Source organism: Hippichthys cyanospilos, chromosome 1 (assembly GCF_059441005.1).
Source record: "Hippichthys cyanospilos isolate Australia breed blue-spotted pipefish chromosome 1, RoL_Hcya_1.0, whole genome shotgun sequence".
In the NCBI taxonomy this organism is placed as follows: domain Eukaryota; kingdom Metazoa; phylum Chordata; class Actinopteri; order Syngnathiformes; family Syngnathidae; genus Hippichthys; species Hippichthys cyanospilos.
Window position 1 is genome coordinate 29,563,700 of NC_142369.1, and position 22,521 is coordinate 29,586,220.

The window sequence follows — 22,521 nt, forward strand, 5'->3', positions numbered from 1 at the left end:
TGAATTGAATTGAATTGAATTGTTGAATAGACTGCCTATATTGTCATCGTGTAGTTTGTATACAATGAAATTGGAAATGAAGCAAGTTGGTCAATGATAAAGATATGAAAAATTTATTTACATACAATCTGGCATATATGCACAGTGAAAATGTAAATCCGTGTAAAAACTTAACATTTTAGTTACAAAATCAAATATACATTGTATTATTACTAAGATTCATTCACATAATGTTATATATATATATATATATATATATATATATATATATATATTTAAATTAATCTTTTCTTTAAATCATTCAGCCTTTTTACACTCTGTTGCTTATCAACGGTTAGTCTTTGAAGCCATTTGGTATCTAAGGGATGTATGTCTTCTCAGATGTGGGAGAAGGCTATTGAACTCGGTAAGGAGCTGGCCAAGATGCACGAGAGTCACATGTTCGACTTTATGGAGCTCAGCCAGCTGCTGGTAAGAAGCTCCATGTGCATTACATTTCTGCCAAATGCTATCACCGCTACAGATATCAAACCCAAAATTAGAAAATCTAAATGTATCGTAGAATTATATAAGTGTGTGTTCGCGCATCTGCGTGCATGTGTGTGGATGCATGTGTGCGTGTTTTCATGCATGCATGCGTGCATGTTTTAAATTTCCCTTAAATCTGTAAATGTGTAATGAATAATAGTGGAAATGTGTGTCAAGCTGCTAGAGGCTGAGTGCAATTAGTTTAAAAAGAGAGAAGGATATGAAGCATGAATGTATGTGTGTCAACGTTGTGGTAAGAGCAACAGCAGTCCCTTGAGGTAGGAGTGACCCAACTTTTGAGTTTTTCAAGACACAAGGAATAGATTTATTTTTAATTCTTTGACATAAGCTTAAGTGTGAGTTTGGCAACTCAAGAAAAGCAACTCGACAGTAGAGTATTATTTACCAAACATGATCCTTTGAAAAAACACCCCTCTCTGATATCATCTTATGCCTGATTTTATTTATTTTTATTTTTCATTACATTAATCTCTCATTTTTTGCGGTTAATGGGGACCGAAAACCCCCCAAGAAAAGTGCAATGACTCCTCCGCCACCTCCCAGGAATTTTCCTACATGAGAATGTGGGTACCAGTATTTATACTTCACATAATTAAGACAAACATTACTGCAATACACACATTTACCGAAATCTTAAATTATTAAACCTTATACAGTAACTATACTGCTATCCCTACTCGTTTCTTTGCCTCAGTTGTACTGTAGTCTGGGAACGTGGGGGGCACTCAGACGTGGCATTTAAGTGAAGCCTGAAGCTGACAAAACATGATAACATGCAGAGTTTACACTTGAAATTCCACTTTATTACAAAAGAAATCTTGGTAGGAGATTTACGACACTCTGTTGCTTCTTCTGTCACATTTCACTCACATTCCTTTCATGAGGAAAACTGCAAATTTGTTGATCAGCTCACAACAAATCCTACAAGACACGCGATTGGCTTGGACGCCAATCACGCGTGTTGTAGGATTGCCCATGAGTTGATTAACAGATTGGCTGTGCAGTAAGTCGAGAGCAGCATACGTCATTTCCTCAGCCTCCAACTGATGATCACATACAAGCGTGGCTGCGAGAGAGCGTTTGTCAACATTTTTGCAATGTTTTGCAGAAGAAACAAGCAGAGTTCTATGAAAAAATAATGCACGCCATGCGGCCACAGCCAGAGTACTTTGCTGTTGGATATTATGGCCTTGGATTCCCTTCTTTCCTCAGGGTAAGAAAAGACTGCTTATTTCAATGACTGAACATAAAACACATTTTAAAAGCTGTGCTATCCAACAATGCTCTTAAGCTATCCCCTTTTTGATCTTTCTACTGCCATGTCACAATGACCTAAATCTATACCTTTGTTGGTATGGTTTTCCATGGTATAAATTACAGTTTTGAATTATTTTTAATGGCCTTTGGTTGACTGGAAAAACACCTATTCCACATTGAGTAACCACATTATTTTGCTGCTATTGAATGGATGAAACCAGAAAACAGTTTAAATGAGTTATGTTTCCTAATCCATATTTTTGCATCTTGTTTCAGAACAAGATGTTCATCTACAGAGGTAAAGAGTATGAGTGGCTAGAGGACTTCAGTTTGAAGCTGCTCTCTCAGTTTCCAAATGCTGTTCGCATGACCAGCACAGCACCACCTGAAGACAACATCAGCAACTCTCCTGGACAATGTATCCTTGAACTTGAGAAAATTGTTGAGGTCACACGTTGAGATTGTCTGCCTACACTAAATCTTTGGGAGCCCGTGCTTAGGAAATCAGGACGTTGCTGGAGAAACAGTTCTAAACTAAAAAAAAAAAACCAACCACTTCAATTTTTTTTTTTTTTTACTTTGCGCATGAACACTTTTTTTTTCATTTATTTATTATATATGGAACATGGGTGATATTCTTCTGTGTACAGCTGCACATTTTTGTGATGTTCTCCTGTCTCCTCAAATGTGTCATTTCCACACTTTTATGTCAGATATTCACTCTGTGTGTCCCTACCTTTAAAAGTAGGGTGTTCAAAACGCAGACAGTAAACTATCTTTTGATAAAGACGTATGCTTTTTGAAAGCAGCAACAGTGTTAATTCACTCTATTTTGACTGTCCTTCCTCAGTACTGCTCATCTTTATCCTTAATCAAACTTCAGACATCCAGTGTTTTACTGTCAAGCCGGTGCTCATTGTACCACAGCAGTTTAAAGACAAGGGTGTTCCAGAGCAGATATTAAAGTAATTAAGATTCCTTGTAACCGTCCTGGAATTCAAAGGTCTTGTCACCAAATCGCCAACTCTCTATTCTTGCAGTTATTACCGAACCAATGAAGTGGACCAATTCCAGTATTCTAGGCCCTTCAGAAAAGGTGAAAAGGATCCAGACAACGAGTTTGCGGTAAGTATGCACTCAAGTTCTTATTAAATTGTTATTGTATAAATATTCTTGACAAATCAAACTAATTTTTGAAAGCGCAAGCCCATAAATTCTTTGAAATCGATGACCAAAGCTGTTTGCACATAAGCCACTATTTATATGCTCTCCTACAGACAATGTGGATTGAGAGAACCACATATATTACCGCCTATCGTTTTCCTGGGATTTTGAAATGGTTTGAAGTCAAATCTGTCTCTGTGGTAAGAAACAGTTTCATCAAAAAGCTAATTTTTAGCATTCCTCGAAGTTCAACAAATATCCAAAACTCTCTCATGATGTGCAGGAAGAGATCAGTCCTTTGGAGAACGCCATAGAGACCATGGAGATGGCCAATGAAAAGCTGAGTAACCTGGTGCAGCAACAAGCCTGCGATCGCTCGCTGTCCATCAACCCACTGTCCATGATGCTCAGCGGTATCGTTGATCCTGCCGTCATGGGTGGCTTCTCCAACTATGAGAAGGTGTGCTCCTCTTTTCTTCCAGGACACTGCTCACTGCATGCTCTTTGAGTTTACGTAGCTGCGTCTGTGATCAAGGTTTGTACATCTTGCACAGTTGCTGAAAACGACTGCTTGATAAATGTCTTTGCTGCTAGTTTAAGGTGAGAGATTATACAAATGACACATAATAAAAGGCCACACACACTGCCCAAAGCCAGCTGGGATAGTCGCCAGCTAGCCTGCAACCCTTGTGAAGATAAGCGGCTCTAGAAAATAGATGGATGGGTGAAAATTAAACCTTTGAGTGATAAATATGCAAAATACAGAATTCAGGAACGAGGCAACTAATTTTTTACAACACTATATATTTGAGTTTAACTGCACTGTGTTGTCTGAACACCTGCTCTGTAAATAAACATCAAAAGTATGCTTATTTCCTCACTTCAATAAAAAAAAAAAAAAAAAAAGCACTGAGTTTTAGGTAGCCTCAAGTCTGCTTTGTTCACAAGGGAACTACTGTATTTGTCATGATGTTGAAACATACTGTATCTACTGTGGCTTGCGGCAACATATGAAGTGTGCCTGTGTTAAGATGCTTTAACATTGTTCATTCTCTGTAGGCCTTTTTTACTGACACCTATATCCACGAACACCCAGAAGACCGTGAGCGTATTGAAGTCCTTAAACACCTGATTGCGCTGCAGGTAAATCCTTGTCGCAGCTTTGTCACTGAAACAGGTCTTCCAGGGCAACATGTCGCGCAAGTCTTTCACTGGCCGTCTTTTCCCTACAGATCCCCGTCTTGGCAGATGGCATTCGCATCCATGGGGAGAAGACCACAGAGCAGCTGAAGCCCTTACACAACCGTCTGGTTACTTGCTTCCAGGATCTTCGTGAAAAAGTGGAGAAGCATTACGGCGTCATAACTTTGGTGCGTTGCTGGCTGCAAACTCAAATTTGAAGGGTAGAAAGGCCAACTTGACCCTTCGGCCTTCTTTCCTTCCTATCACTCTGCCCGCAATCAAAGTACAGTCGTTGTAGTCCAGGCTGATCAATTTCAGCCAGTGGTTTTGCCTCGTTGCTCTTTTCCCAGTCTACGTTCCTCACCCCTCATGATGCTTAATTCTATTTGCGTGTCCCAGCCCTGCTCTCTCGCTGAGAGAAAGAAGAGTCGCGTGGGCTCGGTGGTGATGCCCTACATCCTATCCTCCACGCTGCGTCGCATGTCCACCGTCTCAACCCTCTCCAGTGCCTCTTCGGCCCTCTCCAGCGGATCTGCGTCCTCCGACGGACACTCCGGCATTTCCTCCCAGGAGTCAGTCCCTGCACTCCCTCGTTGACACTTTTTTATCTCGCTTAGCCGGCGCCTTTGTTCTAGCCTAATTTTGCCTTACCATGGCTCGCGCATCTTTTTCTCTGCCCCCTTTATTCACAACCAGTTCCTTGTTGTCCCGCCCCAGCGATCGAAGGACCTCAGTGTTGTCCCGCTCTGAGGAGGACAACAGGATCGGCAGAAAGAACAGAAAGGAGTGGAGTGTGAGCAAATCTCAGGTCCTGCTGGAAAGAAGGTCAGATGCAGATGAGGTGAGTACTCATGTTGAATGAACTTGTCATTCCTTCTTAGTTATATCGATTTTTCCAATTCAAATATTTTTTTCCATATTCATAATTGTATTTAGACTACGCAGATCTGATTTTTTACTCTGTGAAATCTTGTTTCAATTGTTATGATGATTATTACAGAAAATTCTGTTTACGGTAATGAAATACTCATCTTCGTTTGACTCGTTGATCCCAGAATCCTACGGAGCGGCAGCAGAGGCCCAAGAGTTTACAGCTGGGTGACAGGCGACTGGCGCTCTCCTTATTTCAGGGAGTCTCGTCCCAGCACAGCCTGTCCAACCCTCTCAGTCCGCTACCTGCATCTCCTCACACCCCTCGCACACCACGGAGCTCAAGTAGGGAAAAACAAAACTTCACTCTGATGTGCACACACACGCTCGCGCACACACACACTACTGCCTGTCATCGTTTCGTTTTCTCAGTCATGACGCATCTCGCCACCTTGTGTAAGCACATTCTGCTCTAAAGCCCAAATGGGGCCTCACACATATGCATGTTCACAGATGCACATCATCCGAATAGAGATCGTTTCTCTCTTGCGTGTTAGGTTTTTCATCACTGCTCAGTGACAATGATGCCAACGCCATTGACACCCCAGGGACTCCTCCACCAATGCCTCCAAAGAAGCACCCGCATGAGAGTGACATGGCTGCGTTCTCTTCAGAGGTGCATCTGCTCAAAGCAAATGCCATCCCACCCACCAATGCATATTTAATGGATTATAAACGCTAAAATATGCAGACATATAACACCACTCTCTCCTTCCTTGCAGTTCGTTCCTCCGCTGCCAATGAAAATTGATAGCAAGCCTCCGCCGCCTCCCCCCAAAACCCGGAAGTCCATGTTCCCTTCATATGAGCACAGCCCCCAGTAGGGCCACAAAGGCCATAAAGCTTCTTTTTTGCATGCGGTGCTGCGATAACCTACAGCTTCCTTTGTGAGACGGCGGAAGGCCACAACAGATGCTGGATCATCTATGTCATAAATTTACAGCACTTTTGTGTCTTTGAGATGTTTGAGTCATTTTTGATGCCAAGACGCCAGTTTTAGATGCCTTTGTCCACAACCCTCATGGAAAGATAGTGGAATACTGGTTTGGGTTAACACCAATATTTGTGAGATTCTCGGGTTTTATGATTTTATATTATTTTTTTTCTCAATCGCAGAGAAAAAGCTTGATGCTGCTTAAACGCAATCCATGTTTTAAAAAGTAAAGTTGTAATACATAATGTTAATCGTGAGCAGGGAAAACAATGTAAATGTAAACTGTGTGTTGTAGATTGTACGTCCAATTGCGGTGTGGGTGTTTGAGTTAAACCTTTATGTTTCAGAGACACTGGATGGCATTATTGAATGTAATGCATATTTGTTTTTTTATGTGGAATATAATTGTTTGTATCCAAGCAGCATCATGTTGGTGCTTTTCACTCAAAGGAATAGTTTGACATTTCCTCAAAAAAAGTTCTTTCCTGAAAACACCACCATTGCTCAGTATGTTTTTATGGAGCTAAAACTCAGTCTCGCTGGGGCCACTTAGTGTAGCTTAGCATTTGAATGAAAAGAATGAATGCCTCTTAATACCATGTAAATATCAATCTAACTTCTGATGTCATTTGACTTTGTTCATGCTGGATAGAAAACATAAGCCGAGCCATTGCAGGGGTAGCCAAGTCTTTTGAAGTTTCCCTTCAACCAACACAACTGATTTGAATGATTAGCTCATAGGTGTCAATTTCCAGTCCTTGAGGGCCGGTATCCTTTTTTTTTTTTTTTTTTTTTTGCTCACTCGAGCACACCTAATTCAAATGATGAGGATGATTTTCAAGCTCCTGCCTAGCTTGCTGATAAACTAATCATTTGAATAGTGACTTGGTTACATTCATCTAAGTGGCTCCCAGCTGCACTCCTTCCATATATAAAATACCAAACTATTCCTTTGAAGAATCTTAGACACTGAAAGGTACAAACAGGTTTCTTTTGAAGTTAGGATTTATGTTCATGTCTACATGAAACTCATTTTTATTTCTGAAATTAAGTTATTGTAGTTTGTTGATTTTCAACATTTCTATTTTATTTTACATCCAGTTGTACAGCAAACTTTTTTTTAGCAGACTGCATTATCATATATTTCATCATGCCGCCTAATAGTGTGTTCCAAAACAACGCTATAGAAACAACAAATGTCGCCAGTGTTTTAATTGCAATGTGTTCCTTTGAAAATGATTTTAAACCGATTATAAAACTCCTACTGCACATAAAGATAAAAACAACAACAAACATTTCATGTCATGTTTTCTAAGCATGTGGCCAATGCATAGAATTAAAAACGTTGTGCAAACTTCTAAACGCGCCTCCTGACTCTGCCGCTGTTGCCATACCAACCAGAGATCTTTATTGCTCTTCAAGGTTATAGCATCTAAGATGCTGCGCTGAGGCTGTCAGGCCGATGTCTTTCAAATACAATTAGTGTCGATGATGGAAAATGCTGCCGGTTAAGCTAACACTAATCTACGAGCGGCTCCCGGGGAGGACGTCTGCAGGGAGGAGTTTATGGGGCGTTTATTGGGAGTTGTTTGATGGTTCTTCTCTTTATAAATCTGGATTGCTAATGGCCTATTCCTTCATGTCAGAGGGTGCCACAGGATATCATTCTTCCCTCCAGTTCCCTTGACAAACAACTATTTGAGGTTATGTTCACCCATGTAGACAGAGATGTTTCCCTGGTTTGCCAAAGCCTGATGAGCCTGGAGCGTTGCCCTGGAGTCTACCTCCGATATTCGATAGTAATACATGAGTTACTTTATGCTGTAGGCAATGTTAGGATATAAGTTTAAGCCTAAGGGCAGAATGGATCATGGGGTTAATTGGCTGGCTAGAAGGTCACCGTTTGTGGAAATGTGTCTGAAAAAGACAGTGTTTACTTTTACTTTTTGGGGAATCCCTTGGGTGGAAAATGTACAAGCAGTAGTTTGTTTGCTATGTCAATCTTGAACATTCATTCAATAACCTTTTAAATATTTTGTGGTGTAGCATGTACGGGATCGAAAACTCATTCTTTTAAACACAAACTCGCAGTGAAAATTAAATTCATTCAGTGCAGTTACGTCAATTATAAGGCACTGACCAGCAATCGTAATAAAAAATGGTGTCTAATTCAGTAGCGATACGGCGACAGTTGTTCGATTTCGATTGCCGCCGTCACAGAGGTATACATTTACAATATGTTGTCTTGGCTGTTGCTTGCAATAACGTAGAACCTTTCTTGCTTTGAAATACGTTTAAGTTACTCGTTCAATGGCCAAACAGGAATTTCACATAAAAGACACATTAACTCCTCTGCAAGCATCTTCATTTTTAAATAAATTGTGTGTTATTCCTGTTGAGGCTCAGCTCTACTCTGACAGATAAAGATGGTAAATGATGACGGCTCCGGCCTTGGTATTATTGAAGCGCTCTCATCTAAAGAAAATACGGCATTCCTGAGTTTGTCCATTGGCTTGCTGGAGGCGTCCTGGGCGTTGGGGATTATCTCATCTTTGAACCTCACTGGGTGGTGCCACAGGGTGCAAACCACTCAAGTATAGCAAATGTGTTTTATTTCCAAGTTGCTGAGGGTGGATTTGCTAGGCATGAGCACACTTTTCAGGAAAAAGCTAAGGTCCATCATATACTCACTCATGATCCAACAATGGCGCATTTCCATCTGCTTTCACTTCAAATATATATACATTGCACGCATACACACCTTGCTGCAGAGGTTTATGCTGAGGCGGCTATCTGCTGACCTCAAGAAGAACTCTTGAACTTTCTTTGATTTAAACAACTAAAATAAAAAAGTATTCTGGCTGTGTGAAGCTCATGTTTTATTAATATCCTCTGTGCCCTCAATGTCACATATATTTTTCAACATTTTTGGAAGGGACTTACACCGTCCGGTGTACTGTGCTTGTGCCTCACAGACAGTTATATGTTCCAATGAAATATTTACATTCACAGGTTCTGTGTGATGAGCATGTGATCTGAATAGTGAGCACTTAATTTGGTGGCTGTGATGGGTCCGCGGCAGATCTACTCCCTGCGGATTGTATTTGTCAAGTTTCAAGCAAAACGTGAGGTGACACATACACAAGCGCATACACGGAGCAAAAAAATTATGCAAGGACACATCATTTCTTAAGCTTCATCACATATTCACTGTTTGGACTATTGTAATTGAACTCATGTTTTATGAAACAAGTTTTGGAGCAGACAAATACACAGTGAGTGCTAATTGGATCGAACAGTCCAGCTATCCATCTTCAATACTGTCCCAGCTGACATTAGGCTAAGGTTTACTTGTACAAACGCAACCTAACGATCAAATACAAGCGTGTTCGCCACTCGGACCTTTCTGTACGTTCACAACAATATACATGTTGTGAAATGAGTACCTCTGACCATTTTAATCAAATCTATCATTTATCATTATGTACATGATATGATGGTTGGCTGCTTGACAAAATCAGACACGTTACAAAAGGTGAGACATTTCGGCCTGTTCTCTGCTCCTTGATTAATGGTGGTGAAATTCAATTAATTTTTGACACCTGTAATACAGAAAACTGTTTTTCATACATTCAAGAAGCAAAAGAGTTATTGACCAGGTTAACATTTTCTGGGCTCTCCTAAAAATTGGACAAAACATTAAAGGCCTGCAGAAAACAAACCTTGAAGGACCAATTTCACCCTGCCCAGCACCTGTTTGAACTGGTGCCCACAAGGACAGGTTTCAGATCAATCAAGACACGCGTCAGAAGATTCAGAGATATCTCACACAACTGCCAGCAGAGTATCCAAACTCCACACAGAGGCCATCAGCCAAGCTTGAAAATTGACTCCTTTGAAAAAAAGAAAAAGTTTTAAGCATTTCGTAAACAATTTAAATGGCTTTAAATTCCATTCTCTTTGCTTATATTGCACTGACTACATTATTAGCGTTCATCAAAATGGACTTTACACACACACACACACACACACACACACACACACACACACACACACACACACACACACACATACACATATATATATATATATATATATATATATATATATATATATATATATATATATATATATATATATATATATATATACATATATACATATATATCCGTCTGAGTACTTTGAGAAAACTGTCACCATTGTGCATTGTAATACTGTATACATTACTTGGGTCTCCCATTGGTGTGGGTGTGTCTTGTTCACAACAATAGAACATTGTGTATCAGTCACAATTGGATTATAATAGTTTTGCTATCTTTATTGGGCCAAGACACTTAAAACTCTCACTACACACCAACTGTCTCTCTCTACATATATACAGTATGTATGTATATGTTCTATATATAATGTGTATGCATTTAAACTATGTATAATACTTATACATATAGGTATGTGTATACTGTATATACACTATATATACATATATATGTATACAGTATATACATACATTATATAGTATATGCTATTGTGCATAGCAGTATATGTACTACTATTACTGTTACTACTACTATCACAATTACTACTACTACTATGAATAATAATAATGTTAATGTAGTACTATCACATGTATGATATTAAAATTTTGAGTGAGTTGACTTGTGGAAAAAAAAAAAAAAGAGTGTTTACACTTTATGTTGGTTTGTCCCAATTTGGTGCCATCTTTGTACTGCCATTCATAAACAAAAACAAAAAAAATCCCTTTTCAGTGAAAAAAACCCCCCATAACATTATGCTTCTATTTGATTATTTTAAACCCTTTGTTGTTGAGTTATGATAATTAATGTTTTATACATGTATTTGAAAATACAAATATATCAAGAACAGATGCGTCCATTGAAAAAAAAATGATGAATGAAACATCTGGTTAGAAAGTGCCTGGTTCTATGTTGCCCCCAGTAGCACTGATGAAGAATGGTGACGCCTTCTCAGCCTTTAAATTGGCCATCCCCGGCATAAATATTTGGTTCCAATGAAATGGCCCTTCAGTTCTTGATCCTTGCAGGGGTGCTGCCAGCTTGATCTTTCTGCTCAGGCACCTTCAGACATGTCAGTCCTGGGTATGCATCCACGCATATGTTAAATTCATGGATCAGAGCTTTCCAAAGGGTCTTTTTACCATAGATCAGCACCATGGCAGAAACGGTGGTATAGATGGATGTGAAGAAGAACGTCAACGTTATGGCGTTCTCGTGATGCACGGCTATCTGATAGTTCACATACAGGTCGACCACCAGGAAGACGAGGAAAACGGCCACCAGGGAAAGAGCCATTTGGATCACCCTCATCTGACTGCCCAGCTTGGGGACGTGAGCACCGTTGGTGCTGGCCTTCATGTGTCGAAGATGCACAGCAAGGTGCACGGAAATGGAGATGCAGCATTTTATCATGAACAACCCCGGCAGCACATCTGATAGAATCAGGTAGAGGGCCTCGTAAATCTTTCCCGCTTTTGTGTCGGGCATTAAGACCCCACAGTCTTTGTCAACCGAGGTGACATTGGCGGGATGGAAGACCACCAGCATGGGAATGCAGGTCCCCAGGCCACTCAGAGGGATGAGAAACACAGCGAGCGTCACGTGCTTGATGATGGTGGCCTGGATGTGTGTGTAGCACTGGTTGGGCGTGCTCACCAGCTTGGTGCTGTAGTAGAATGTCAGGAAGCTGCTGTCCCACATGATGGTGAACTTGAGACTGAAGGTGATGACCAACATGACGGTGTAGGGCATCTGGGCGATGCGACACTTGTTGTCCACTTCGTCCATGCTCATCCAGAAATAGCAGACGAGCTGGTGGGAGATGTTTGCCAAGGACAAAGCCACGATGATGCTCTCGCTGGGGCTCCACTTCTTCTTTTGCTTGGAGATGGACACGCTGACCAAGAAGATGTAGAGGTTAAAGAATACCGTGGTGACGGCTGACATGCCCGTCAAGAGCCACATGGACATTTTGTTTGTCTCAAGCATGATGAGAAGCTCTCTCGCCAAACAGGTCCTCGGCGTCAGGCTTGAAGTACAAACCCAGACATCTATTGGGCTGTAGCAGCAGTCTGCCTCCTTGTTTAGTCCAAATCACCTGTTGTAGTTCAAAAGTGGCCCTTCTTTTGATTTTGTTTTATCGCTTGCAATCCTACTTTCATTTCCTTCACAGACCCTCCCAACACCTTTGTCTGTCTGAGGAATCACATCTTTGCTTTCCTCGATCCAATCCTCACCTGCAGGACGCGTCGGCAAGGTGACGACTGGGATTTATACGTCCGAGCAATACGTATGATTTGCCTCGGCCGTGACCACAGGAACCGATGAGGGAATATTTGCATTCACGCGGCATGCGCAGGATATGTGCTTAGTGTAATTGATCCGGTGACTTTGCTGTAGTCTGATCGGCGTGCCATGACAGCTCATGCGAGCGTATTACCGTGGCGGGCCACGCATTTACAAACACCGGACCGCACACCCATGCACTTATTTGCATGATACCAAATGCATATAACCTTTCTATCACCTTGAGGGGTAGGTTAAGTTAATGCGGTTTTAACTGAGTGGTTGGAAGTTGATATCAAAGGCTGCAGCCAGCTCTGTCATCACCTAATGCCATCTTTACATGCACAGAGAAGTCAAACAATAAATCATCAAGTTTCAAATTTAATTTTTTTTTCTCATGAAAACCACTGAGAGGAAGGTGAATTCCTGACAAGCAAAGTTCCCGGTAATTATTTTTTATTTTTAAATCAAGAAGGGGAAGCACTGAGTTTTTTTCCAGTTAAAGTTTTTCCACCACGGAGTGAAATTAAAAGAAAATGAGCTTTCAGATTGAAGCTGCCAGACAAATATTTGCAAGCCATCATCATCTTCATTTCAACACTTCTTGCTGGGTTCATTACTGTAGGTCGGACAAGCTTGTGTGTGCAAATTCAAGCCCTGAAACCTTTCCAACATGCGCACCTTTTACCATTTAAATTGGGCAAACAGAAAGAGGAACATTTAAAATGCATAACTAATCCAGAAAGCGACAGTCTTCAAGGGGACTTAACAACAACAATAATAAAACTAAGTTGAAATGTTGTACAAAGTGAATCCTTTTACCTGTTTTGAATGTTGAATGATTCCAAAAGAACTTAAATGTGATTTGCTGAAAGTGCTGAAAACAATGACTATGATTAATTGAATGCTTTTGTTGTAACATGTTGAAAAACAGCGAGCAAAAATGTTGATCATTGTTTTTCAAAGTAAAAGCAAACGTTTCGTCACAAAAATCTGCCCGCGTTCTCGGATGGAGATCAGAAAACATGTCACGAGCTGAAACTGCAAATCAAAAAAGGTATCAAACAATTAACTGATTATCAAACAGCATTATCGATGATATAATAATTTATTACAAGTCAATCAATTGTTGCATCTTTAATAATAATGACTTTCACTGTACATCGTGATGGTAGTATGACCACCGTATGAAAAATCCAATAGAAAAAAAGTAATGAAAAACTTGACAGCTTGAAGTACTGTATATCATTGTGTGAAAAGCACAGAAAAACATAGTATATTGAGAATATGCAGGTAAAGCATGTACTCAATTGTAAAATAACGTATGGTACACCCATGGAATATTAGTACTAGTTTTAGTGCATTATTATACTGGCTCCATGTTGAGATATTCAGTGAATTAAAGGATTCCTCCTCCAACCCAGCTGCCTAGAAAGTGTCCCAGGGCAGAATTTGTCACTGAAGGTCCTCATGTGCCCTCCATCCTGCAGCTATTATTAATTCAACATACACAGAAAAGAAATGCCATCAGGCTTAAGAAGGCGTTTTGAAGAGAGGATGATCCGTAGGCAAGTGGGGGTTAGTGCACCTTCCTACCATTAGACTAAAAAGTAGTCAACTGATTGCTTGGCAAGAAACAAACATTTACAAGGCGATGGAGCGATAGGCCGTAATGTAAATGAAATTTTCCAAAAGGCAAATACAAGGCCAGAGGAAAGTTAGTGTCTGGCCTTGTTTATGCACATAGTCAGAATTTTAGATGGTAATTTGTTTACTGCTGAATGACTTGTGCATGCTAATGCATCGCTCCAGACTCTCCCAAATTGCTTGTTTTATATGGGCCAGTCTCAGGACATAAAGTGTCATCTCCAGTGGTTCATTATACCTGATTTGGATTTTTGACTGATTAGGTCACAGTCAGTACATTATTCCTCCCTCTAGCCTTTTAGGGCATTTTTTTAAAAACATTTTTAAAATTGTGCTCACCTATCAAACAAAATGGAATGAACTACCTTTATAAACTATTGAAAAGGAAGCACTCAGACATCTTGCAAAGTGTTATTTACAATTTCCATAAATCAATGCTATATTGAGTCAATATTGATATATTCAACACACTGGCAGAAATATTCAACAAAACAGTACATCATGAAGAACATCCAGTCCAATAAATGAGGTTGGATTCTGTATAGAATATATCTGCATAACATCATAATACCTCTATGCTTATCTTGTTGCATGGCACCATTTGGCATAGTCATTCACACTTAAAAATACAATCATATTTTGCACGCAGAGTAAAAAAAAAAAAAAAAAAAAAAGTCTTTTTGATGCGTTTCCTTCCAGAAGTCCATTTCGTATATATGTAGTCACACGGGATAACCGTAGCGATGGTCATATTTGAGTGGCGGAAGGGGTTTCCTCACTGAAGGGCTCTGCCTTGAGGCCTTGTCGCCATTGCTGCGGTGGCTGGCATTCGACTCATTGACACTGGGCAGGCGGTTTCCCACCGAGCTGTACGACACCCCTTGGTGGGTGCGGTAGCCGAGGACCGAGCGATAGCTGGAGTTCCTGCTGGAGGGACGACTCTCGGGGGCACGGGTGTCTTCCCTGAAGAAACACACCCAGGTCGCACTCAGAGAATATAAACGAACGCTCTTAGTCTTAGTATGCTCCCAAATGCAATACCTGATTTCATTGGCAACTTCCTTCTCGTAGCGTAATTTGAGGCAGCAGCAGACAGAGAGCCAGATGCCGAGCAAGAGGAGGAGGAGGAGGAGCAGAGCACCGATCACAGCCCCCACTATCACGCCCACTTTATTGGTGGCTGGAAGACAGGATGCCATTTTAGTCCAAACGCTTGAGTTTCATCAGACGTGCAACGATTGGCCGCAGCGTGACGACCACTGTGCACATTCTAATGAGATCCAACACGAGAGTTGACTTTACAAAGATAATTATACGTCGTATTGATTGACACCCTGAGTGATATTAAATCAACAATATTTAAAAGGGGTTTTAATGTGGAAAATTGACTTTTTTAATTGCTTGTTTACAAATAGTCGGACTCTCGTGATCCATCGTGAAACCCAACTTGGAGAACCCCGCCCCCCTACACACACACACACACACACACACACACACACACCCACACACACACACACACTCACAATCTCTCCCTCACGATTGGCATACCGACCTTCTACTTCCTCTATTTTTCCGGTTTTATTTACGACTGGCATACAAACCAGAAACTCACTCAGCTGCACACAAGACACAAACTGACATCCAAAACGCAATTTGCATTAAGTTGGCAAATGTTTTTCTTCTTCGCTTTCCATAGCTAAAAGAAACATGAGTGCCCCCATCCGAGCGGCGCGCCACATGTAATCCAAAGAGCAATTACTCAGTGGTGAACCGTCAGGGCCAGCAAGGCCTTCGCTGCTATCCTAAACAAACCTCATATTATCATAACATAATAAACTATAATAATTATAATAACTATATTAAAAGTAAATTTCATTTTACATTTATTTTTACTAAATTTGTATATTTTTATATATAAAATTATCCTCCATATTCTGTTCTTTTCGTGTCATTTGATATCCATTTGGTTACACTCCTTGCAGTGCTGTATTTTTATGTTAGTTTTTAGCCAATTAGAATTCAGCTAACTTGTGTCGCTATGCTTTGTGAAATCTGCCTTCGCCAGAAGCCACGGCCTTCGCATCAACACGACACGGGCTTGGGGCGTGGGTTTTTTAATAATTGATCAGTCAAGTATTGGGTCTATAGAAAATTAAACCCAAGACACCATTCCTTCACATCAGTTGCAGCTTGACCTTTAACATCATGCCTTGGATTCAAAAGCCTAGGTCCGACGGACCTCGCAGAAAACTGCTTGGGAAGGACCCTTTCCAGCAGAGCTCCTCTTTCTTGTCAATCAGAACAGTTTGCAAAGCTCTGTCTCAACATAGCCTCCATGGTCAAATCAGTGGCTCCAAACACACACGAAACAAAAGGCAATGCCAAAAAAGTGTAGCATTTGACAAGGCCTACAGCCTGCTCAACGGATGGCTGCATTAAAAAATGGCAAAGGGTGAATTTGTCAAAAAACTTTTCATATAAATTACATCGCAACAAACTAATGGAGCCTGCAGGGATTGGAGATTCCCCCTAAAAGAAACTGTTCAACTTGGTGGCGTAAAAGTCATGGTCTAGGGTTATATCCAATATGGGGGTATGAGGGAGATTTACAGGGTAGAGAGCAATATAAATTGAACAAAATATCTAGAAGTATTAATCATTTTTTGTATGCCACAATAAAAGGGAATCAAATTTTGCAGAAGGAGGGCACTCTGTCCATCGCATACTTAATCTCAGCATCAAAATTTGTCTAGTTAAAGAGAAGCTCAAGGTGCTCCAGGATTGGCTAGCCAAGGTACCAGACATGACTGTCATTGAACATGTCTGCCTAGGATGAAAGAGGAAGTATGAAAGATGAAACCAAATGTTCTTGATGAACAAGACTGTTTTCTTTGTGATTCCTTGTGACTTCAACTATGAATTGTGTCAATCATTCCGCTACTGAATTAAGTAAGTCCTTCAAGCTCGTGGAAATCCTACTTGATATTAAATATGGTTCTCACAGCACCACTACTTCATCTCAATGATTTAAAACAACATATTTTTGTATTTGAAGTAACTTATGCGCGCTCTGTTGGCAGCAAAACTTTTGTTTAGCTCAAAGTCTGTGTTCAATAAATGATCTATACTAAAGGAAATGTATTTTCGTACACAAAAAATAATTTGGGCTGCACAGTGACAGACTTGTTAGCACTCTCAGTTGCTGTGAGGAGTTTGCATGTTCCCCCCGTGGCTGCTTGAGTTCTCTTCCGGCACTCCGGCTTCCTCCCACACACTAGAAACATGTATGGCAGGTGTATTGGATAAACTAAATTGTCCCTAGGTGTGGTTGGGTGCGTGAATGATTGTACATAGATGTGTGCCCTGCAATTGGCTGGCAACCAGTTTAGGGTGTCCCCCGCTTGCTGCCAAGTCAGTGACTGTAGTGAGGATAAGCGGCTATTGAAATTGGATGCATAGATGGATAAAAGAAATTATGGTAGGGTTTCAGACCTCATACAAGCCAATTCTAAAACCACGAGATTAAGGTTAGGTTGGGTTATGTTTCTACTAAATGGATAACTGACAAGACTTTTGTCATGGACAATTAGTCAGTTATCATTATGCAAGCAGCACCTAACTAAAAAGCAATGTTTACAACTGTGAAGAGATTTTTGCGTCATTGTGCATTGTCATTGTGATATGAGCTCTAACATAGAACCATCGATCGCAGTTTGCAATCAACTGCGTCGGCAGTTGGTGACAATTGCTCACTCTTATTGGCTGTTAGCTAGCAATTAAATGCATGCAAATGGAGCATGAGATTGTCCAAAAAAATAGGAGTAAATTGACTGACATTACACCTTCCTACTTCAGTTACTCAAACCTCTTTATACTACCTACTCATGAGCAACTGAGGATTCATTGTCTTGCTGAAGGACACTTTGACATGGTCACAACAGTCTGCGGTTTGGACCCACTGCCTCTCGGTTACGAGACAACCACTCTACCTCTGAGCCGTGCCAACCTGAGGATCTGGCCCCGGCAAAGACAATTGCATTGTCTGTTGAATAAAGCTCTCCAAATGCTTTTTACTTAGACTTGGCCTGCTTGACTGAGCGCGATGAGCATTGTTCTTGATATGTGTGAATTTGATTTAAAAAAAAACCTGACTGTGCATGCATGCATGCACAACCACAGCTCATTCAGGTGCCATGTTATTCTCGCGACTTCTGGCTACTACCCTGTCGAGGAGCAAAGCGATCTTCCGTCCTACTTATTTACAAAGTAATTGCTTCCGCAAGAGGTTTTTTCCACCCACCACATGATCCGCTTGGCTGGGTAAAAATCCATGCGCACATCCCGTACGGGTCACGTCAAAGCCAAAGAGTGAGCAGAGCTGCATTGAGTTTGAGTCGGATGCACAGATGAGCATTTGCTAATAGCGTTAGCTTGCAACCGGTGGCACAACTGATTGAGCTGCCGGCGGAGGTGGGGGTATTTGTGTTTGGCGACGACGTGATCGACACTCCGTAATTGGCATCGGCAGTATACAGGAGTTGCTCAGTTGCGAGAAACAAGGGCCTCTCAAATCTCTTGAGTTTAGCAAGACAAGAATTAGTGTGTGTACAGTACACTACGCCGTAGTTATTTACTCTTGACAAAAGCAGGCCACAGATGCTATGAAGACACTTGAGAGCTTTTCTTAAGCTGCCAAAAACAAACAAACAAATTCATTTGTCTCCTTGGTTGTGGTTTGCAAGGGTGGGGATTGTAATGCTGCTTGTAATATTTGCACTTTCAAGTATCTACACGAGTGAATGTAAGATGTTTTTCCGAGGTTCAGAAAGTCAAATTAGGGCTGATGTTCTCCTTTACTTACGGTTGTGTGCCTGCAGTGCATATTTACACTGAGCTTTGCCAACAGGGTTTTTGGCCTCACACACGTAACTTCCAGCGTAGCTGTCTGAATGGTTCTTGATCAAATACTCCCCACTCTGCGTGTCTGAATAAGAGACATCCCGGAGGAACATGTAATTAAGCCAGCATGCTTTCTGGGTACTGAATTTCTACTCCTTGAAAATGCCATACTTAGCGGGACGGCCACGGGTGGTTTTGCACCGCCGTTTTCTCTTGTCCACGTGTACGTGAGAGGAGACGATCCCTGGTAAGATTCGCATCGGAGGGTGACGGGACTGCCTTTCTCCTCCTTGCCGTCAACCCAACATTTTGGCACAGACGGGGGAACTGGTGAAAAATAAATAAGTAAAAGAAATCGCGTGTCATTGGGAGCTGAAAGACCAAGCGTCACGACAACATCGGAAGGACATTCCAGTGACGACCGAGTCAATGAACTGGTAAAACCAGTTGAGGAGAAATCTTCCTCACCCATTACAACAAGAGTTACTTTGCGCATGTCGACGCCTGGCGACTTTTTGACTTTGCATTGGTAGGTGGCCGTGTCTGAGAGCTTCAAACCCGAAAGCGAGATGGACGCGTCCCCCTGCTTGGGGTCTCCTGTGAAGCTGATCCTGCCAGAGAGGCCTTGGTCGTAGTTGTGAATACGGCCTTCTGTGTATTCCAAGATCTGGCAAACAAATAGTGAGTAATGATGAAAGAGCGAAGCCGGTTTTACTACAAACACAGCTCAAAGCCAAAATAGGACGTTGGACGTTATCCAAGACAGTACGCCTACCAGTTTGTCTTTCTTCGTCATGTCTGGGCTGACGTTGGACCACTCAATGTCCAGCTCCCCAGTGTCTTGGATTCCTGGGGTGTAGGTACACCCGAGCAGGACCTTTTCACCCAGGGCCTTCTGGATGGTCTGCGGGCCCGTGGATGTGACCCGCATGGCCTCTGTCACATCTGTGCGTTCACACGTTGAAAAGAACAAAAGAATCATTGTAGACCTGGCAGGTGTCCAACATCTTCACACTTTCCAAACCAGGGGTTTGAAGCCCGGTTTAACGCATCTCAATTACGACTTCCCTCAGTGTCTTTTTATGACTCTGAAAATCATAAAAATGTACTATCACCTCGTTATATTACTCTTATTAACACTACACGTCCCAAAGTTTTCTGGCGGGTCTTCATGTGCCAAGCAACATAATATGCATAGCTTGTATTTCAATACAATATGAAATATTTGTTATAGAATAATAAATATTTGTAAGCATGTACTGCATGGTAAGATTTTAACAAATCACAATGTTGTACAAAGTCCAAAATATTAAACTTATTCATTAAAATCATGGGAAAATACTTTTCAGAAGGATTGGAATATTACAAATTATTTGGATTATTAATTAAGACAGTGAATACAGGGTTTCCTTTCCCATTTTGGAAAGTGATTCAGCATCGTATCCAGATTTACCATGCACAGAAAAGTTTTCATGATTTACATTTTCTATCTACAGCTATGACTTTTTAACTTTGACAATACCTACTTCAATCAGGTTTTCTGAGATATTCTGTTTTTACAGACTTTCGTGAAATGCACCTGTATGTGTCCATTTTAACGTGAAAGTACAGACAATCGGTCAAAACGATATACGTAGATGCATGTGTACTGTTACCATACCAGGACACTATTCACAAAGAAATATAAAAGATCCCCAAGTGACAGTATTTTTGTTATTATCAGGGATATTCGTACACATAATACGAAATTCAATCCTCATTCTCCAATTTGTAGAAGCCAAATCCAACAGTAGTGTAAAGCAAGACAGAAGAAAATCTCTTTAAAATGCATGACCGTTTCCGCTTAATGGCATTCAAGCTCAGGGCCTGCGCTCCTAAAAAGAGAGGAGCGCTGCTCGGAAATTAATTGGCCTCCATCTTGAAAAGAAAGCGTCGAAAGGCTTTTTGGAGGGTATAAGTTTACACGATAACCGATGCCGTCTCAGCGCACACATTCTTTGCAATGTCCGGCATTCGTAACGATCACGAGCGAATTTGCTTAAAAACACGGTCTGTGCTGATCTCGCAAAGCCTGCAGCCACAGCCTGCATCTCAAGCCAACATTTTATGGAGGCAGACACGACGGCACTAAGCACATCTAAACTTGTAATGTTCTCATTCATCTTTGCAGCATTTTACCATTTAGATGTTTCGACCTTGGCTAAATTTCTTAATGGAGAATGCTGATAAATCCAGTCCGCCCCACCGTTGACACCCCTCGCTGTTAAATCTCCTCTCAAACACTCTGCGGGCACCTTAATGCTGTCGCCACAAACAAAGTACACTGAGTCATTCATTAGAGCTTGAAAGTTACAAATGTGACAAAGGCATTCTGGGAAAACTTCAGATTAGTCAGTCAAAGGCGTACAGCCGGAGAAGCACCTCTCCCCGCTTTGGGCAGAATGCCGTCGTCTCGACATGATGTGTTGGGCCAGCGCGGAGGCAGCTAAATTTGTCACACAATGCAATTACTTAGGATTCATACACAGCGGGATTGGCCAGGCAACGGGCACGCTGCGCTAATTCATTCGGAACTGAATGAGGTGATGCAAAAAGGAGACTTCGGGGTTGTTACGCTCACACTCCTGTTTTTGTGTGCTCGCTTAATTGTTATTAAAGAGCAGCAAATGGGGTCTGGGTGTTACGCGGCATGATACTGTAGCTACACGCTTCATCGCACATCTGCAATGCAGCCGAAGCTGCCTTGACTTTCAGACCATCCAGTGCGTGAATTACCGACCTGTTGTGCTTCTAACCGTATCCTGCAGGGCCTAATCAGACCGTCATTGTTTCAAAGCTACTTTGCTGTATAAATAGAATATGAGTTCAAGGAGAAAATCATCACTCACCTTGCTTCAGATGAACTGTTACCAGAAAAAACACGGTCGCTTTCAGAAACAACGCGGGCTTCATCGTCAACCTGAGCAGAACACCAAAAGGGGATATTGTTTTGATAGGTATCGTTGAGGTACATTTCAATGCCTGGCGTGTCACTCATTTCATGTTTCTCTAAAAGCTTCTTCTGACATCAAAGACACATGTAACATTCTTCTTGTGTTTTAAGAATTCTCATTACAAGCAGCCCCCTGCCACAATTTCCCTTGTTGTTCTACACCTTGAAGCCAAAATAAACCTGAACAGCAATGCTAATCAAACAGAAGTAAGACAAACTGCCTCTTCGGTAAACAGACACTTTATCGTGGGTTGTATTTTGCAAAAGATGCAGGAAAGTTATACTGTATTGAAAAAAAATGGATGAGCAGGAACATACCTTTAGGAAAGAAAGCAGTCCAAAATGAATGTTGTTTTGTGGAAGGCCTGTCAGTTGTTCACTTCTGGTGCAGTGTGCTGATTTAGCTGTCAGGTGAAACCCAGCTGAAGAAACTATGAACACACCTTCTCTGTCCATAGGGCAGCTCGTGGCCACTCCCACTCTAATATCCAAGAAAGGTTTATATTTTGGGGAGGTAGGATACAGCAACGGCTTAATTATTCAAGCTAATCAAAACTATAAATCAGAAAGCAGCGTATGAAATGAGTTTAATTTGTCTTGTGTCGATGTTTCTTGTCTATAAACGTATTCTGAGCAGGGGGTGAAGG

At 41.3% G+C, this 22,521-nt stretch overlaps 3 protein-coding genes across 3 annotated transcripts in view; 1 reads left to right on the forward strand and 2 right to left on the reverse strand.

Annotated features, from left to right (window-relative positions):
* dock5 (dedicator of cytokinesis 5) overlaps positions 1 to 7,378 on the forward strand; it is a 37,884-nt gene extending 30,506 nt beyond the window's left edge. The window contains exons 38-51 of the mRNA XM_088424293.1: positions 382 to 471; positions 1,658 to 1,762; positions 2,083 to 2,224; positions 2,690 to 2,771; positions 2,847 to 2,931; positions 3,084 to 3,170; positions 3,254 to 3,430; positions 4,030 to 4,113; positions 4,203 to 4,340; positions 4,552 to 4,724; positions 4,849 to 4,993; positions 5,208 to 5,367; positions 5,580 to 5,698; positions 5,805 to 7,378. Of these exons, the coding sequence (XP_088280419.1) occupies positions 382 to 471; positions 1,658 to 1,762; positions 2,083 to 2,224; positions 2,690 to 2,771; positions 2,847 to 2,931; positions 3,084 to 3,170; positions 3,254 to 3,430; positions 4,030 to 4,113; positions 4,203 to 4,340; positions 4,552 to 4,724; positions 4,849 to 4,993; positions 5,208 to 5,367; positions 5,580 to 5,698; positions 5,805 to 5,906 (1,689 nt within the window). The 3' untranslated portion in view covers positions 5,907 to 7,378. The remainder of the gene's footprint in view (positions 1 to 381; positions 472 to 1,657; positions 1,763 to 2,082; positions 2,225 to 2,689; positions 2,772 to 2,846; positions 2,932 to 3,083; positions 3,171 to 3,253; positions 3,431 to 4,029; positions 4,114 to 4,202; positions 4,341 to 4,551; positions 4,725 to 4,848; positions 4,994 to 5,207; positions 5,368 to 5,579; positions 5,699 to 5,804) is intronic.
* A 3,680-nt stretch (positions 7,379 to 11,058) lies between these two features.
* On the reverse strand, positions 11,059 to 12,039 carry tas2r202 (taste receptor, type 2, member 202). Its single transcript, XM_088430231.1, has one exon. The coding sequence runs from the start codon at positions 12,037 to 12,039 to the stop codon at positions 11,059 to 11,061; it is 981 nt and encodes a 326-aa protein (XP_088286357.1).
* A 2,343-nt stretch (positions 12,040 to 14,382) lies between these two features.
* Positions 14,383 to 22,288, reverse strand: vsig8b (V-set and immunoglobulin domain containing 8b). Its single transcript, XM_088412203.1, has 8 exons — positions 22,193 to 22,288; positions 21,771 to 21,841; positions 19,658 to 19,827; positions 19,351 to 19,549; positions 19,054 to 19,209; positions 18,845 to 18,967; positions 15,025 to 15,163; positions 14,383 to 14,946 (listed from the first exon to the last, which is right to left on the reverse strand). Exons 2-8 carry the CDS (start codon positions 21,832 to 21,834, stop codon positions 14,706 to 14,708), a joined length of 1,092 nt encoding a protein of 363 aa, XP_088268329.1. The 5' UTR covers positions 21,835 to 21,841; positions 22,193 to 22,288; the 3' UTR covers positions 14,383 to 14,705.
* Between the last annotated feature and the right edge of the window lie 233 nt (positions 22,289 to 22,521).

What these genes read in the sequence shown, in the direction of transcription:
- tas2r202 (XM_088430231.1), bottom strand. Translation starts at nt 12,039, where the DNA reads ATGCTTGAGACAAACAAAATGTCCATGTGGCTCTTGACGGGCATGTCA.
- vsig8b (XM_088412203.1), bottom strand. Translation starts at nt 21,834, where the DNA reads ATGAAGCCCGCGTTGTTTCTGAAAGCGACCGTGTTTTTTCTGGTAACA. An exon ending in AACAGTTCATCTGAAGCAAG is followed by an intron (nt 19,828 to 21,770) that starts GTGAGTGATGAT and finishes GTGAACGCACAG; the next exon opens with ATGTGACAGAGGCCATGCGG. An exon ending in TGACGAAGAAAGACAAACTG is followed by an intron (nt 19,550 to 19,657) that starts GTAGGCGTACTG and finishes TTTGTTTGCCAG; the next exon opens with ATCTTGGAATACACAGAAGG.